This window comes from Camarhynchus parvulus, chromosome Z, assembly GCF_901933205.1.
Source record: "Camarhynchus parvulus chromosome Z, STF_HiC, whole genome shotgun sequence".
Classification (NCBI taxonomy): Eukaryota; Metazoa; Chordata; class Aves; order Passeriformes; family Thraupidae; genus Camarhynchus; species Camarhynchus parvulus.
In genome coordinates, this window is record NC_044601.1 from 14,302,389 (window position 1) to 14,318,527 (window position 16,139).

At 35.5% G+C, this 16,139-nt stretch overlaps 1 protein-coding gene across 3 annotated transcripts in view; it reads right to left on the reverse strand.

Annotated features, from left to right (window-relative positions):
- Positions 1–5,764: 5,764 nt before the first annotated feature.
- IFT74 (intraflagellar transport 74) overlaps positions 5,765–16,139 on the reverse strand; it is a 36,060-nt gene continuing 25,685 nt past the window's right edge. For all 3 annotated transcript variants that reach the window (XM_030968577.1, XM_030968575.1, XM_030968576.1), the window contains exons 16-20: positions 15,709–15,835; positions 11,657–11,820; positions 10,943–11,068; positions 8,443–8,503; positions 5,765–6,811 (exon numbers count right to left, since the gene is read on the reverse strand). In XM_030968577.1, coding sequence (XP_030824437.1) covers positions 6,696–6,811; positions 8,443–8,503; positions 10,943–11,068; positions 11,657–11,820; positions 15,709–15,835 — 594 coding nt within the window. In that variant the 3' untranslated portion in view covers positions 5,765–6,695. The remainder of the gene's footprint in view (positions 6,812–8,442; positions 8,504–10,942; positions 11,069–11,656; positions 11,821–15,708; positions 15,836–16,139) is intronic.

The window sequence follows — 16,139 nt, forward strand, 5'->3', positions numbered from 1 at the left end:
CTGCTGATACAAACATATTCACATCTTAGCCCCCAACACAATGGCATGCATGAATTCAAATTAGTTGCAGCAGGGAAACAAATTTTCTTCCAACATGTAAATAGAACCCTAGCATTAAACATGGCTTTTCATAACTCTCTTTGCTGAGGGCTAATTTTATGATATGTCAAGTGCCCTGAACTCCTGACACCAGGCTTTCCTCCTTAGATAAGCAGCATAGTTGTCTCAAGGACAACCCATTCATACATGGTGTACCACATGGAAATATGTGAAGAGGAAAAAGAAACAATGCCACTATACTTCTTTAGTCAGGTAGATGTGTTAGCAGAAATCCCATATCCTCTTGCAGTGTCTGGTTGTATTCTATTTTTTGGAACCAGGCCATTACTTTGGCCTTGACGTGATGTTAATGTGTTAGTAGGAGGCAGTAAAGGAACTTCAGGAATTATTACTCATCACAGTCAGCTAATGTGAAACAAAGGTTCACAAATGATGGGATTTAAGCTTAATTTCTCAATCAGATCATGTTCTCCCTGCAGCATGTCCTGTGCCACTGAGGGCATCTACAGCCCTTAAGCCATCTATCTGGGACCACCTGTAAGAGAGAGGTAGCAGCCAGAAGGCCAGGCAGAGGACACGTGCAGCGGCTGGTGCAAGCACTCAGGATGAGCACTGCCCTACCACTTCAGTGTCAGAGGTAAATGCAGGGAGCTAAAGGTTTCTGGGGTACATGTCATGCAAACATGGATAGGAAAGTATGGAGGAATGGTGGTATTGAAATGGGTGGTTCTGAGAAACTTTAAGGTGAGGTAGAAAGGGTAACAGTGTTTTTTGCTGCCCCTCATTTTGAGGAGGTGCAGTTTCTTTATGCTTTTCCTACTGCTTCTCCTGCATATGCATAGTTAGAAGGCAATTCAGGGTTGTAAACATAGCTATGATCCACTTTTTTTGCTCCACATTTTTGTTTTCTTTTCTAAAAAGAGTTTCTCTTCGTGAACATAGCCTGGAAAATGGCTGAATACTGAGCAGTATACAGAATAGCGTCAGCCAAAAGGAGCTGTTTTTTTTCCTGTCTTTGTAATGCTGAAATGAAAGGGAATCTACTAAATGGAATTAAACACAGGACCTGATAGGAATTTCAGGTTACTTTCAAAGGGAAAGCTCAGCTGATGAAACAACACAGAAGTACTTTAGAACTTCTGTATCAGTAAAGTCATTGTTAAGGACATCAGGCCATTTGTCTAACATCGGTGCTCTGAAAACTTCGACTCTGCAAGTCACTTGGATTCCTCAGAAAAATGCTTCATGTATGTTTTAGAATGGCCTGGTTGTCAGCAGAAGGACAAAAAGCTTTTGCTTCTCTTCTCTACCACTTTCATTGTAATTTTTTACAACATATTTAGAAGTACAAATGAGTCTGTGTATCTATGTTTAATGGCAACAGTTGTATATCCAAATATCTTTAAGATATTGATATTAAATCTCCCCAAATGATGCACACCAATAACACTACTACTGCTTAGAGTAAAAGAGCATGAACAAGGCAAATTTCATATTTTTGCAATCTGGAGAAATAAAGATTAATTTCATAAGCCTCTTAATACACGCGATATTTGAAGATCAGACTATTGTTTTCAAGGACCAGGAAACGGGTCATGTCAACTGGATCTCAGGGGTAGTGTTCTCAACCATAAGGGTTACAGAAATTCATTCTTAATGTCCTGTTTGCAGGACCTACTATCTTCCACTGACTTATTATCACACTGTTAGTATGATTTAATGGTACTTTTTAATGGTGATTTTAAACAAGTACAACTTAGTGATTTTTTAAACTTTGATGTTTACCTGCCTTTCTTCCAAATTTGGGATTGGTAATCATGCAGAAATCTTGGGAATCTGAAGGCTTAATTTAGAATTTTGTCTCTCATGCATAACTGTTAGTCACTGATGCAACTGATAATTTCTACTATAGTCACTATTTTCTTTTTCTTCTTAATTGTAAGAAGTGCTGAGCCTCCCTTACATCACAAGTATTTGTGGACAAACTTGAGTTGTATGTTGGAGACAGAGGTCTGGCACCTTACTCATCCTTTACTGCACAGTGGAATTCTTGGGGCTGATATAAAGATACCAGTGTTCAGTGAATCAAGTTCAGTCACTTTAAATGAACGTAGCTTTCAAGGAATTAGCTCTACAAGAGGAAACAAGAGTGGATAATTTTACATTTCTGGCTCTTTTTCTCTCTTTTTTTTTTTCTTTTAATGTGAAGCATTTCCTCCCATTTCACACATTTGGCATATTGTCCAGTTAGTCTTCTTTCCTTAAAGGAGGACCTCTAAGTGTTGAGCACAAATCAGGGTAAAAACATTTCTTCCTCTGCTCCAAGATTCTGTCAATCACAACAAATGATTGATCAAAGGTGGGATTTGAATTCAGATAATCTCTGTAGCAGTGAATGCTTAAGGGCTTCCTTCCTCTTTAATCAAACAGAAAAAGATGACAACTATTTTGTTTGGGAGGAATCCAGTTCCCTTCTGAATGCTTGACCTGCATTTCAGAGCCTTGCTCTGCACATACAAGACATGTATAATTTGGTGTTCAGCTGCTATTCACACCATGCAGGTGTTCAAGTGAGCTCCAATTTTAGGATCACTTTCAGAATCTGAGGGGTTTTCACTCCAGTTTCTATACCCACCACACCCATTATCACCATGAGAAACACTTCCAAGGGGCTCACTCAAAGCATATATTTTAAGAACAGTTACAAAGGAAGTCTTTAATCTCTTTCTCCTCAAACTAAGACATTCTAATGGCTTGCACCTCTTCATCAGGCCTGCATTGTGCCTTGTATTTTTGTTTTATGCTTGCAGCAAGGAAATAGAAGTGCACAGAAAGAATTTACAAACACTTCACCTTGGAAACATGAGAAACATGTTTCACAATTGTGAAACAGCACATACTAGCACTAAGAGCCATTAAATAAAGTTGTCAGGCAGAAAGAACTCTCAGTGTTCTGCCTGTCTGGAATTGCTCACAGGAATATTGCATTGTTGTCTTCTAAGATCACTAAAAGAAATTAAAAAATAAACTTATTTTGAAAGAAAAACAAGGTTTTTAAAATCACCATGAAAAGTAATGAAGGCAAGATGAAACATGAAGACCAACAAGAGGATTAGCTTTACTTGCAGCAAAAATACAGTTTGCTTGGAGATATGATGATATCCCTCAATATATGGGAACGACGCTGGAGTACTGTCATGCCATCATGAGCTGCAAACAACAGTAGTAATTCCTGTGCTCATCCTCAAGAACAAATAACATGGCAGCAACAGATGCTTTGATTGAAGGCTTTGAAATTGAAATGCTTCCTTTCATACAGTGTGCCATTGAAGTGAGATGGAAATAATTGTCAAACCTGGTACCCTAATGCCTCAGTGGCATCCTACGGAAGGGGGACTAGGGAAGGGAACTTTTAACAAACTGCATACATGTAATTACATGGAGCTTGTTGAGATGCACCACATGTGTAGAAAGATAGCTGACTTAAGGCATTGCAAGGTCATTCCTGAGTACCTTTTTCATCTTATGGTGGTAAGGGAGAGGCATCTGAGTACTGAAAGCTAGAATGCGTCACTTCAGGAAAGCAAGAAGAGTGATCTGTCCAATGACAGACTGGTCAGCCTCACCTCAATCCCTGAGAAAGTTGTGTAGCAACTAAGGGGGGATAGGATCTCCAGACACATGAAGGATGGGAAGTTGATCATGAGCAAAAAGCACAGACTTATGAAGCAGAAATTATGCTTAACTAACCTGATAGCCATCACAATGAGGCAACTAATAACATGCAAGGAGAGAGGTGTGGATGTTGTTTACCTCAGCATAAGCAAGCTGTTTGCAAGAGTTTTCCATTAAATCCTCACAGATAACCTGACAAAGTATGGTTAGATGAGCAGCCTTGGGGCTCTCTGTGTGGTCAGTGGCCTAAAGTCCAGTTGGAGGCCAGGCAGTAGTGGAATAAAACAGCCATGGATATGAGGGCAATATAGTTTAACCTTTTCACCAATGACCTGGGTGATGGGTCAGAGATCACCCTCAGGAAGCTGGCAGATAACACAAATCTGGGAGGAGTGGTTGATACACCATATGGGTGTAGTGCTAGTCAGAGGGATCTAAATAGGTGAAGCGGGCAGCCAAGAATGTCATGAAGTTCCACACACTGGAATTCCACACAGATGCATGCACAGTCCTGCCCCTGTGGAGGAACAATGCAGGCACCCATGCACACTGAGGGCTGAGTGGCTGGAAACCTGCTTTACTGAGAAGCACCTGGGGGCCCTTCCTGGTGTACACCAAGCTGACCAATAGACAACAACGCACAGCAAAACAGGCCAGCAGTATTCTGGAGCAAGTTAGGAAGAGCACTGTCAGGCAGACTGAGGGAGGTGATACTTACTCAGCCCTGCTGAGAAAGGTGAGCAGAAGAGATTTTAAGCATCTCCGCTCTGCAGATGCTGACAGTTAATTCATGTCCTCTCAGTCTGAAGTCATAGTATAAAATGCACAAAAGATTGTCTGGGTAGAGAGAGACCTGTGTTACTGAATTCATGTCCTGATGTACGCACAGGAGCTTCAGTGAAAAAACATTGTCTGGTACTTAAACTGTATTAAAAATATATATATATATATATATATAAAGAAAAAGTGATTTTCATTTGAGAAGCTACATAAGGGTACAACTTACACAGCTCACTACTAGGAGTGAATTAATAATCTTCCAGAGGGAGATGAAACACTTGCCACACAGTTAACCACTCTGAATCTATACAGTTCTTTTCAGCCATGGGTACTATGACTGCTATCAAGGAGCATATGGGTGAATTGTTAAGAGAAAGACTGAGTGATGAGACTCTTACACAGAAACTGGTTATCTGAAGATCCTTCAGTTTCTACTGAAGGAACAGAACTGCATGCTGGAGAAAGGGATTTCATGACAGGCATCTCCTGGGAGTACAGCAAAAAACCTGTAAGCTTTACCACGCTACCTTACAGAATCCCTACCAAGGAATAAAACCTTCCCCTGCCCTGAGAGAAAGCAAAGTCAAAGCAATCTGTTTATTCAGTCTGCAGCTTTTTTCCATTGTTCATTGCAATATGTTATTCTAGCACAAGTGGAATTCAGGAGGTGATCTCTCTGGCTGATAGTTCGATTGGTGAGAATATTAGACTTCAACTTTATTTCTGCAAATAATGGGCTTTCTCTGGAATAGCTGAAACTCTGACAGGAAGGAAGAGACTTTAGTGGGAATTTCCCCTAGATAACAGTCCTTAGTTTATAGAAATCCCATTCCATTATCTCTAAATATTCTAAACATACAGAGCAACACTATTCAGTGTGCTGAATTAGCAAACACAGTGCTTTCTGCACAAATCTTCCATATTTTTAGCTTACAGATTTTTTTGTACTCAAAAAGACAACCATAGATTTGAGGAAATTTAGTGACAAAAATACAGAACTATTTTAATGGACTCAGAACATTTCCTAATAATTTGTCTACTCCAGTTTCATGAAGTGAGGCGCATAGTCCACCTCTTTTCTGGAAAACTTTTCTAAGAGAGCAGAACAACTATAAATCCAGATCCTAGTGCTTTTTTGTAGTTTCTGTCTATAAGACTAGCTTACTGTTCAGCTAAGATTTCTATCTATAGTCAACTGTGCTATTTCTATTTGATTGCGACTAGCTTACAACATACCAGGTGAAAGAAATGATCAATAAGCAGTTTATAAAATACATTACATGTAGAATGTGAGAGAAATATATAAATGGATTTTTTTTTTAATCTAAATGTTTTCTGCAATTTTGGTATCATAAAGCACATTGTTATTTTCTATATAAGCCCTGTTTTTGTTCTATGTTGAAACTCTTCCTTGTGGATTTTTGTCAGAGGTTTCATATGACACTGCCGCTTGAAACTGGAGGAAAAAACACATTGCAGAAAATACAATAAATTTCTCTGCTATTTCCTTTACTGGTGAATACTACAGCAGTAAAATGCTTCACACAAAATCAGTGTTAGCTATGTTTCACTACTTTTTATCAGATTTTGCTCTTTACAATTTAAAAAATAACAAAGTTAAGTCTCCATTAGGAAATGAAAATTTGCTGGCATTTGCTTTTATTGTAAGATTTTACACTATGAAGCTATTTTGACTTTAAAAGATGCTTGTCATCCTTAGATGCTTTCCTTACTTGGTATAAATTGCTATATATAGGTATGGTATGTTGATGTTACCATTTATCTTATTATGCACTTAATTTAAGATAATGCATATGACAGCGTGTAAAGCAGTCCTGTTGTGTTTGACAGGGGTAGGACTACAAGGCAATTAGAAATTCAGGGTGTAAAGCAGACTAAAATTTCACATTTGAGATGCAATTCAGCAACGGGCCTCAGTAACTCATTGGGCAGGATCTCCTTTTTGTTTCTAAAATTCAGATGTTTATTTCTAAAAATTTTAAACAGTGCAAAAGGAGAGATAGTATTAAAACCTGTAACTTCTAAAAACCTGGAAAAATAATTTTAAGAATATCTTCCACCCTAGTGGTGAATAAATTATCTCAGTAGTCCAGCTTTCCACATGGCCTTTGCACATCTCTCATTGTTGGTCCATTCAGGCAGGAAGGAAATGCCTGGGTTCAGTTCTTGGTGTTCTGTAAAGCTTCTATGAGAGCTTTGTTGTATTCTTTGACCAGCTTTCTCGAATTCTTCATTATTGGCTGGTAGTCACTCTCCTGACTTTTTGTTGCTATGACTGATTAAAAGAATTAAGGAAACAATCTCCCAGTATAAATATGAGCATAATCACAGATCACAAGGGAACCACAAGATCATACATTTCCTTCTGTGAAAACTGTCAAGGGATGAAAATAGTGGAAAAAACTCAGACCAGGGCTAAAAGATTTACACTTATTTACTAGCCGCCATCTCATGACAAGCACTTCAGAAAAAAGGAGCGATTACATACCTAAGACACTTTTGTTCATATATATATGATATATATATATATATATATATATATATATATATATATATATATATATATATAGGCAGTAAGTTCCTCATGCAGGACTCTGCTTATTGGTACATTGCAAACCAAATCACAGAAGCCCCAGTTCAAGAAGGCAGCCCCACTCCAGTAGCCCAAGAAGACAGAAGTACTCTGTATAAGGGTCTGCAGTTGGATAGGCAATGTTTTATACTAAGTTAGGAGATACTTTAATATCCTGATCAACTTTTTTTCTTGGTTTGTTTTAAAGTCTTTTCTGTTGAGAAAAACTGTGTTTAAGAGTATTGCCTTAATAAAATATTACTGTAGAGCCTCCTTCAAAGAGGAGGTGGCTCCAACTATACTACCCTGTTCAAGACTTTTTTCAGATATTTTTCTAGGAATTAGAGCATGTAGCAGTTTTGAGAAATAGGATATTTGGTATTTGCAGAAAACAACATTACATGTTTACATGTACATATAGCTATATGTATATGCATTAATTACTAAATAATTACCATCATCATCAGTATTATTTCTGTGATGGCTAGCCTAACACAGGATTGCCTGAAATATATCTCCATGTTATTTTCTGAGACATGAAGGAATGTTCATCGCTCAACACACTACTAGATCGTGGGGTCTAGTTTTGATGTTACCTTTACCAATTACATTTGTACTGTAATCACGTAATGGTGATTTTGTGCATCTTGGAGATTTCAGATTTTTTAAATAATAATTTGTTTCTTAAATAATTTTAAAGAAGTAATTTTATTGCAGTGAATTCACTGTCCCTAGAATATAAAATAAAAGCACAGCCTGGTCCTGTTCAGATCTCTATAAATAACCAAGGAGAAAAATGGAAAAACAGTACCAGATGAGAAGAACCATCAATTTTAATTAAAACAAATTTCAGTGCTTTTCCTAATTTCAAAAACTATCTTATGAAAGCCATTTGCAAATCAGCAAGTAATGATTTTGCTGACATGATTACTGGAATGCAACTTATTAATCTGAATTCCATAAAAATAGAGCTACAAGACAGTTCCCCCACCCCAGCATGTTTTCAAACAATGCTACGCTGGCAGATTAATATCAGATAAGACTGGAGAGATGTGAAGATCTTTATATGTAACCTTGCGGAAAACCTGAGAAAGAAGGAAAAATTCCAGACTGCAAGGCAAGGACTCTGTAAAACTCTTTCAGACAACACATGCAAGTTTCACTATATATAATATCTATCAGCTAAGCAGATAATTGCAAAGGATTGCCTTTCCCCTCCTCCCCTGTCTTTTGCAGCCCATTCCGTCCTGTCTTATTCTGCTGGAGGAAACAGACTTCTTCCTCAATTAATACAGTGTGTGAATTTGACTCTTACTTCTTAAAGAAAAGGATACACTCCTTCATCATAAAGTTATTTTGCTCATGGTGCTGCCACTTCCTCTCCAAATTCGTAAGCTGAAAACACAAAACAACAAAAAGAGCCAAAAATTAAAATGGTAATAATTACCATTTATATATTATAAATTTATATATTATAAATTTATTTATAATAATTACCAATTTATATATTTATACAAATAATTTTGTATCAGTACCTTGTACTCTATCAACTGATAAGATCAAAGTTATTTCACATAAAAACCACAGAAATGAGAAACAATGGCAAAATGCTTTTAAAGCTGCTGCTGATTAACCTGCATATATAATTTAGCACTTCATAATCCATCTGTATAAAAATACTGTATGCAAATGCAACAACAGATGAGAAAATCAGATGAGAATTCAAGATTTGTCATATAAGAAAGTTAACAGGCAAGTCAGAAGTAAAAAGGTGAACAATTCAGGGAGATACTAATTCTAATTATGCACCATATCATTTAGATGGATCTCTTCTTAGAATCAGTAAAATCTAAAATCACCAGAGATACAATATTTCCTGACACCGTCTTGGACTTTGCACTACACAGAAGAAACTTCCTTACTTCCATAGTTAAGTTTCCTGTCTGATGCCAGAAGCTGTGATAAGAACAGAGCTGCAGCGAGAAGATTGTAGGAGTGTGGGTTCAGCGCTGGCACTTCTTCAATACTTTCAGCATCAACAGGAAACTAATGTGGACATTATATTGATGGCTGCTTCCTTAGAATACAATTTTATATTTGTTTTTCTGATGCTACTGTTCAAGGTTCTGCACTTCAAGATATGAAGATGTTATTTTTAAAAGTAAAACTAAAAACCATTCTGAGACTAAACTTTAAGTGGAAACTAAGGTAATAAATAAGGCAAATATTGCAGTATTTTAGTTTAAAACTTTCCTTAAGCTGGAAGAGATGAAAATAGTTTCCATATAATTCAAACCTTAACAGTAAAGAATCAGTTAATCTAGTGTTCTAGTTTGCAGCAAACAAGGCAATCATTCGTTTCCAAGAGTAGGTGTTTCTGGCTAATTAGAATTATTATTGTCCTTTTGGTAGACATTGCTGCACATAACAGCCAGCAAAGGAGCCTGGAACTGAAATACATGTTATCTTGCACAGAGAAAAGGAAAGATTCAGTGTATTTTTACAGTAACTGCTTGAAGACCAGCTGACCTCTTGCAAAACTGGCCAAGTCTTCCACATTTATGAACACTATTTGTACTTCAAAATGTTTGATGAATGTCAAATAATCAGTTATTATAAGACATATCTTAATTCACCCTCATTTTTTTACACTCAGGACATAAGAAGTAAAGAAACAAATCCTTTCACACACATAAAAATAGAACTGCCATAGCTTAATGAACTGAAGAAATTCCATACAACTACTATTTTATATAAAATGCTTAGACTCATTATGCAAGTATCTTACAACTGTTTGGGTATGCATTTCTAATTTATCTAAACCCTAGAATTTGATCTTGGCAAAAAAGATTCACAGTATCTGAAGTCTTCCACATTTTGGCATGTAGCTTTCAGGATTTGTATCTTCAGCCTAGAATGATTATCATAATCCTGTGCTACAAATGGACACATATGCCTCAGTCAGAGCTATGTCTTCTCATCTGCTCCACAGCATTAATTTCAAAAGAAAGTCAACTTAAACGTGTACAATATGACCTTCAGCTTTTAACTGTATCAAAAAAAAAAAACAGTTCTAAAGGACAAATATCTCAACAACATAAATCAATAAAAAACAGCGAAATGCATTAAAAAAAATCAGTTTCCTTTTCCACCTTATTTTAAGGTTATCTATTTTTCTTCTGTGCATTCAAAGGTATTTACCAGTAAAGTTATGCTGCCAAAATGATAGCAATTTATGTGTGTTTATAATGAAAGAATAGAAGCCGATCAAAAAGTTATAAACATCTTTCCTGATTCACTTTTGAAATACAAACATACATATATACCTAAGTTGTTTAAATGTGAACAGACCCTAAAACTTCAGTGGCCTGCAAGGAGCAGAATTGGAAAAAGGAAAATGGAATTACTAGCACAGATTTAAAGGAAAAAAAAATCACCACGACTTTAAAAGCGAAAGAGATCTTAGATAATTAGTAGTGACCTTTTTTTCCCTGAAGTTTCTTTCTAAGTTTGTCCTCAAACTACTTAAGCAAAGGAAGGGCAGAAGGTACAGAGTTCTGAGCAAGATTAACACAAACACTTAAACAAAGGACTCACAAAACTTTTAGCTCAGAAATATCTCTGCTAATAATCCAAAGCTTACAAGCCATTTATTGGCACAATATTACCTTTTGTCTAAAAACAGCAAATACAGTTACACACTTGCAACACATGACTTAGAGAACTCACTGAAAAGGAACAAACAGATTTTGCCTATACAATGCTTCATGTGTATGAGAAAGACAAAACCAAAAAACAAACAACTGAAGGAATAATATGTAACTTGACCTATACCTGAGAATGGGTCTCATTTTCTTGCAGCTCCTTCTTTAGTGTCTCATACTCTGTATTCAAATGCTCCATTATTTTCTTAAAAGCACGACTGCGTTTTGTTAATTTTTCTTTGTCATCCTCGAGTTTCTAGTTAGGGAAAAACACAACACAAACTGATTGATGGATGAGTTCATGTGATGTAGGCTTCAGGCACATTACTTCAATTTACCTTTTAAGATGCTACTTTTTTTCCTTTTAGAACAAGATCACATGCACATGCGTAAAGAACTCATATGTTTTTCTCTAGCACTGCATGCTCTAACAAAAATAATAACCAATGATTATGACCAAGTTGTATGCTTAGACAATACTGTATGAGCACTAGTGGGAATGCTGTTATTAAGAATTTGTAGGAAATTCTCTTTTGCTTGTGTTCTGTGTTAGATTGCTAAATTCAAAGCTATGGGCAGCCATAAATTGCATAAGCGTTTAGCTGAATCACTAAAATAGAATGGGGAGATTTTGTGAAAGGAGGTTATCAAAAGAAACCCAGCTGAATACCTGCTACATGTACCCAGTTAACAAGTCACACATATAAGCAAAATAGTATTTGGATTAATTTGCACTGATGTGCAATCCTGTTTTTCAGCTGTCAGAAGGACTGTCAGTCACAAAACTGGATTCCCTTCCACTAACTGTTCAAAAGCACACACTTTGTTTTATCCCTTTCATTACCTTTTTCTTTTCTTCTCCTGATGCTTTCAGAGCTGGCAAATTATTGTAGATCTCCAACTCTGCTTTCGTCTGTTCAATTTTGTCTTTAAGAGAAGCCAGTTCACCAACCATCTTGCCCTCCAACAGTTCCATCTTCTGTAGGTCCAGCTGCAGTTTTTGACTCTCTAGATCACCAGGAACACAATCTCTAATTAACAGTACTTTTGTTTCAAAATACACAGCCCATTACATAAAGATTTATGCTATATTTAACCAATATAAACAACTCCTAAATATACTTCTGATTTTTTTGTATTTTTGGGAGTCATTAATGTGAAGGAAACAATAAATTTGATCTTCACAACCATGCCACAAGTCAGACTCACACACTACAATTACTGTATTATAATCCATAAGTGAAGAGTAATGAAAATGTGATGATCTGTATAACAGTGTTTCTATTTGTAATGTTTATAGCACCATGCAATTAATTATAGCACCACAATCTTAAAGCAGTGGTGATAACTTACAAAAAGTTTATTGCAATGCAATAGAAGTGCAGACAGAATGCCAAGAAGTATTTTTATGAGTTTTTTAGCATCATGTTCTTTTTATTTGTGCTGCATGAATATGGATAAGACTTGGTTTTAGGACAACAAATAGTGAAACTTGCTGTAAACATTTGCTTTGTAGAGGAAAACATTTTCATATATCCTTCATATATTCTTCAAAAAAGAAGTGTCACAGCTTACAACATCAACATAGGCTATAATATATAGCATTTCCTTCTGAGATGCCATTAAAAACATAGCAGAGTTACATAGTTAAAGAAATTAAAACTGTGGGTGGATTACGACATAAAGAGGACTGTAGAGACTGAAACTGTCCAGACATGTGGGAGAGAAGAAACAATATATACACAAAGTAATAAAAGTACTTTGACTCAGTCTTGGGGTAAGTTATTAACCTGGAGTCAGGAAGGACTAGATATTGGCTAGATTTAGTTTGGATGGTTTTGTGATCTGACCTGTCATTGTATTTCATTCACGTTCTTGAACACTGAACACATGGCTATATCATCTTATGTTTCAGATCTGTGTCTAACTCAGAAGAACAGAGAAAATGCCATTTTCTTACTACATTCCAAAGTATCAGGCAACATGGGCTATTGAGAGTGATAAGACTGCACAAAAAACCGTTTATTGGCATAGATTTGCATCTTGAGATTTGTGCTCATCTGCTGAAAATAGGAGAGAAAATTTCCTCCCCAACTTAATCAAGACAGTATAAATCTTTAAGGCAGAAGAAAACAGGTGTGTCCATGTGATAGAAAGAGAGTTCACCTTTCCAAAAACTGTGGGTATGGTTCTGTCAGTGGACTTACATGGGAAAATCTCACCTGATCAAAAGACTCAGAGCAAGATTTTGCTACTCATCTCTCTGCTTGTGTATTTATGCCATATACTTATATTTTAGAGTGAAACACTCACTTTTATCAACATTTCTGGCATATTACAGAGCACTTTCATGATTTCTTTAGGAACCTCAAAATAAAAAAAAAGAACAAAGCAAGATTTCTGTACCATTTGCAATTATCCTGAGGAAAGCTTATCCATAAGGTAAGATTGAAAGTGTCCTCTATGTGCAAGGAGCATTTATATAAATATGAACAATGCCATGCAAATTAAAAGAAATATTTTAAATTATAATATTTTTAATTATTTCACATATAAGTAATTCATAATCTGCCTTCCACTGCAAAGGACTTAAGAAAACACATTCAATGTGTCTACAATATTTTACAACTGCTCAGTCTTCCACAATGAAGTTTCAGGCATTGGTCAATGACAGATTGTAAACCACAACTGAACAAATCACCTCTTTCCTTTCTTGTTCCTAGAGCACTGTGGTTTAAAGACAAATCAATAAATGAGAGTTTTAGATCAGAAACAGTAAAAAATAAAATTAACAAATAGACTCAGATTGGAGAGAAAAAACAGAAAACAACTATAGATGTTCATGAGGATTTACCTAGGTCTGATCACAGCATTTTCACTTTATATACAGCTGTTCTAATATCTGTATTTTGTTATTTTAAAATTATACATAGTTGACCAGTTGAAATTTATTTTACATGTAAAGACTAGTGCCAACCCAAATGCCAAAAAGGCAAAAAATTTCTTGGACTGTTCTGTCTAATACAAGTATGGCGACACTGCAACAGATATTCCTATCCATTCACACTTTCTGGAGAAAAGGAATGAAATTGTAAGGGGAAAATTTTATCCTTATCCAGCAGCAGACTCAATGAAAAAAACTCAAAACTGAAAAAAACTCAAAATTCTTCTAGGGGAAGAGACAGGAAGAGGATGCAGACCAGTTCCTTCTGATAGGCCACGAAGTTGCAGCATCTAGCATGCAGTGTGTACACAGTGGTAAATTCTCAGAACAAACTACAGTGACCCAGGGAAATGTTTTTGGGAAACTATGCCATCAGCACTTTTGTTTATCCTTCATGATTTCCTTTTCTTTTTTATTTTTTTAAGGATTCTGCTAGTGGACTTTTTATATCTTTGTTACAACAAGAAAATATGGAAATTCAGATTTTAATCATAACAAAAGAATTCTGAAGATGGCTATGCTATAATTCAAAGATTAGAAGGAACTTCAACTGTGCAAACTGAGCATTCACTGTATTTCTGAAGGAATCTTGTTTGTTATACTGTCTGTGAATCCCAGCTGTCAGACATTTACTTAGGAATAACTTAAATTGCCTGCTGAAAATCATGTACTGTAACTTCCTCCTCTTCCCTTACAGAGAAAGAAATTTTTCTTTCAATAATGCCTCTATAGTACTACATGCTTCCAAAACATCCTTATATTGGAAAACAGTCAGAAATTATGCTTATATGGAAGAACAAAAAGTCATATCTGAACTTTTAATATAAGGCCCAAAAATTCAAACTACACTACAACTGCAAAATGAGTATTTGCAGATGAGCAAACACTAGTGTTAAATCATACAACAGAAAATCAATTTCTCTAAAATTTTGTGCCAAATAACTTATTTGCTTGTAACTACTTTGAAGTCACAATACTGGCTCCTATGTTGAAAATTACTGTGAAGTACAACATGAAACAGCCTTCTAAAAAAATGATTTATCGTTCTTAATTCCTGCCCCTTCCTTTCAGCCAAACAAACAAGGAAAGGTTTGCTGAACCAATAATGATATTGGCAAAGACACAGAATTGTAAGGATAATTTTACCATAAACAGTGCAAATAACGACCTAAAGAGATACTTCTTACAGGAATGAAATTAAACTACTGTCTACTTTTTGAAATTACAGAGAACATCCTCAAGATGCTAATAAGTATTTGAGCGTTTAGAAAATAAAGTCAAAATGAATATTCACTCTGCCGAACCGAAGCCTTGGGATTTGAGAGCTATTCACTGTTGCCAGTTAATTGCCTGTGGTACGTATCCATTTGGAAAAGCATAAACCATAAGTAAGTGATACTAAGAACTACATTTACAAATAATTCATGGTTAGATAAATGTGTAAGACTCTGTTTCAGTTTATTAAACACTCTTGTTCATTAAACAATCCTGTGTTTATTTATTATTCAGTTTATTAAACAATCTTGTGTTTATTAAACACAAGATGATGGAAGATCTTATTTTGAGGCAAGTATTGGTAAAATAAAATTCTAGCTCAATTCAACCCCTGTATTGAAATACACTTGTTAAACATATATCTGTGCAAGGAAGATGATAATTTAGTGATAATAGTAAGGTAAATATAAATAAGTATACATACCTATTATAAATACATAGTATACAACATCTAATAGACATAAATAAATAAATAAATAAAACAAATAGAAATAAATTGATGAAAATAAGTAACTTGTTACCAAGAAGCATTTCAATTTGTGAACTTACCACAGTATTTTAATATTTGGAGATCACTTGACATCTAATATTTGGAAGTCTTCTACATGATATCAGTGTAACAATGCAGGTAGTCTTTATTATTTTAAGGAATTAATTAGAAAATTCGCTGATCTCACCTGTAATCAGGTTCTTAGCAGTGCTTTGTGATTTCTGCATTTCACTTGATTTGAAAGTGAGGTCTTCCTGCATAATCTTCAGCTCTTGATTGGTAACAGATGAAATTTGTTTCATATGATTCAGATTCTGTGTGTTACCAACAACAATGATATGAACATGCTGTATTTTTGAAACAACAACTGGTAATTGGATAAGTAAGAAACTCTCCGGTCCTATGACATTGTCTGTTATTTGGGTGATTTAAATGTGAATGACTTGCATTCTGCCAACTTCTGATAAAAGATGTATTGACAGGCCAGTACAGATGAAATAAATATGCAGCAAATATAAACTGTGCTGTCATATACGTCTGTTGCAAAGTAAGTAACAGTGCCTAAAATATACCTTATGGTATACTATATTGAAAGAGGTAAGAGACAATTAAAATAAT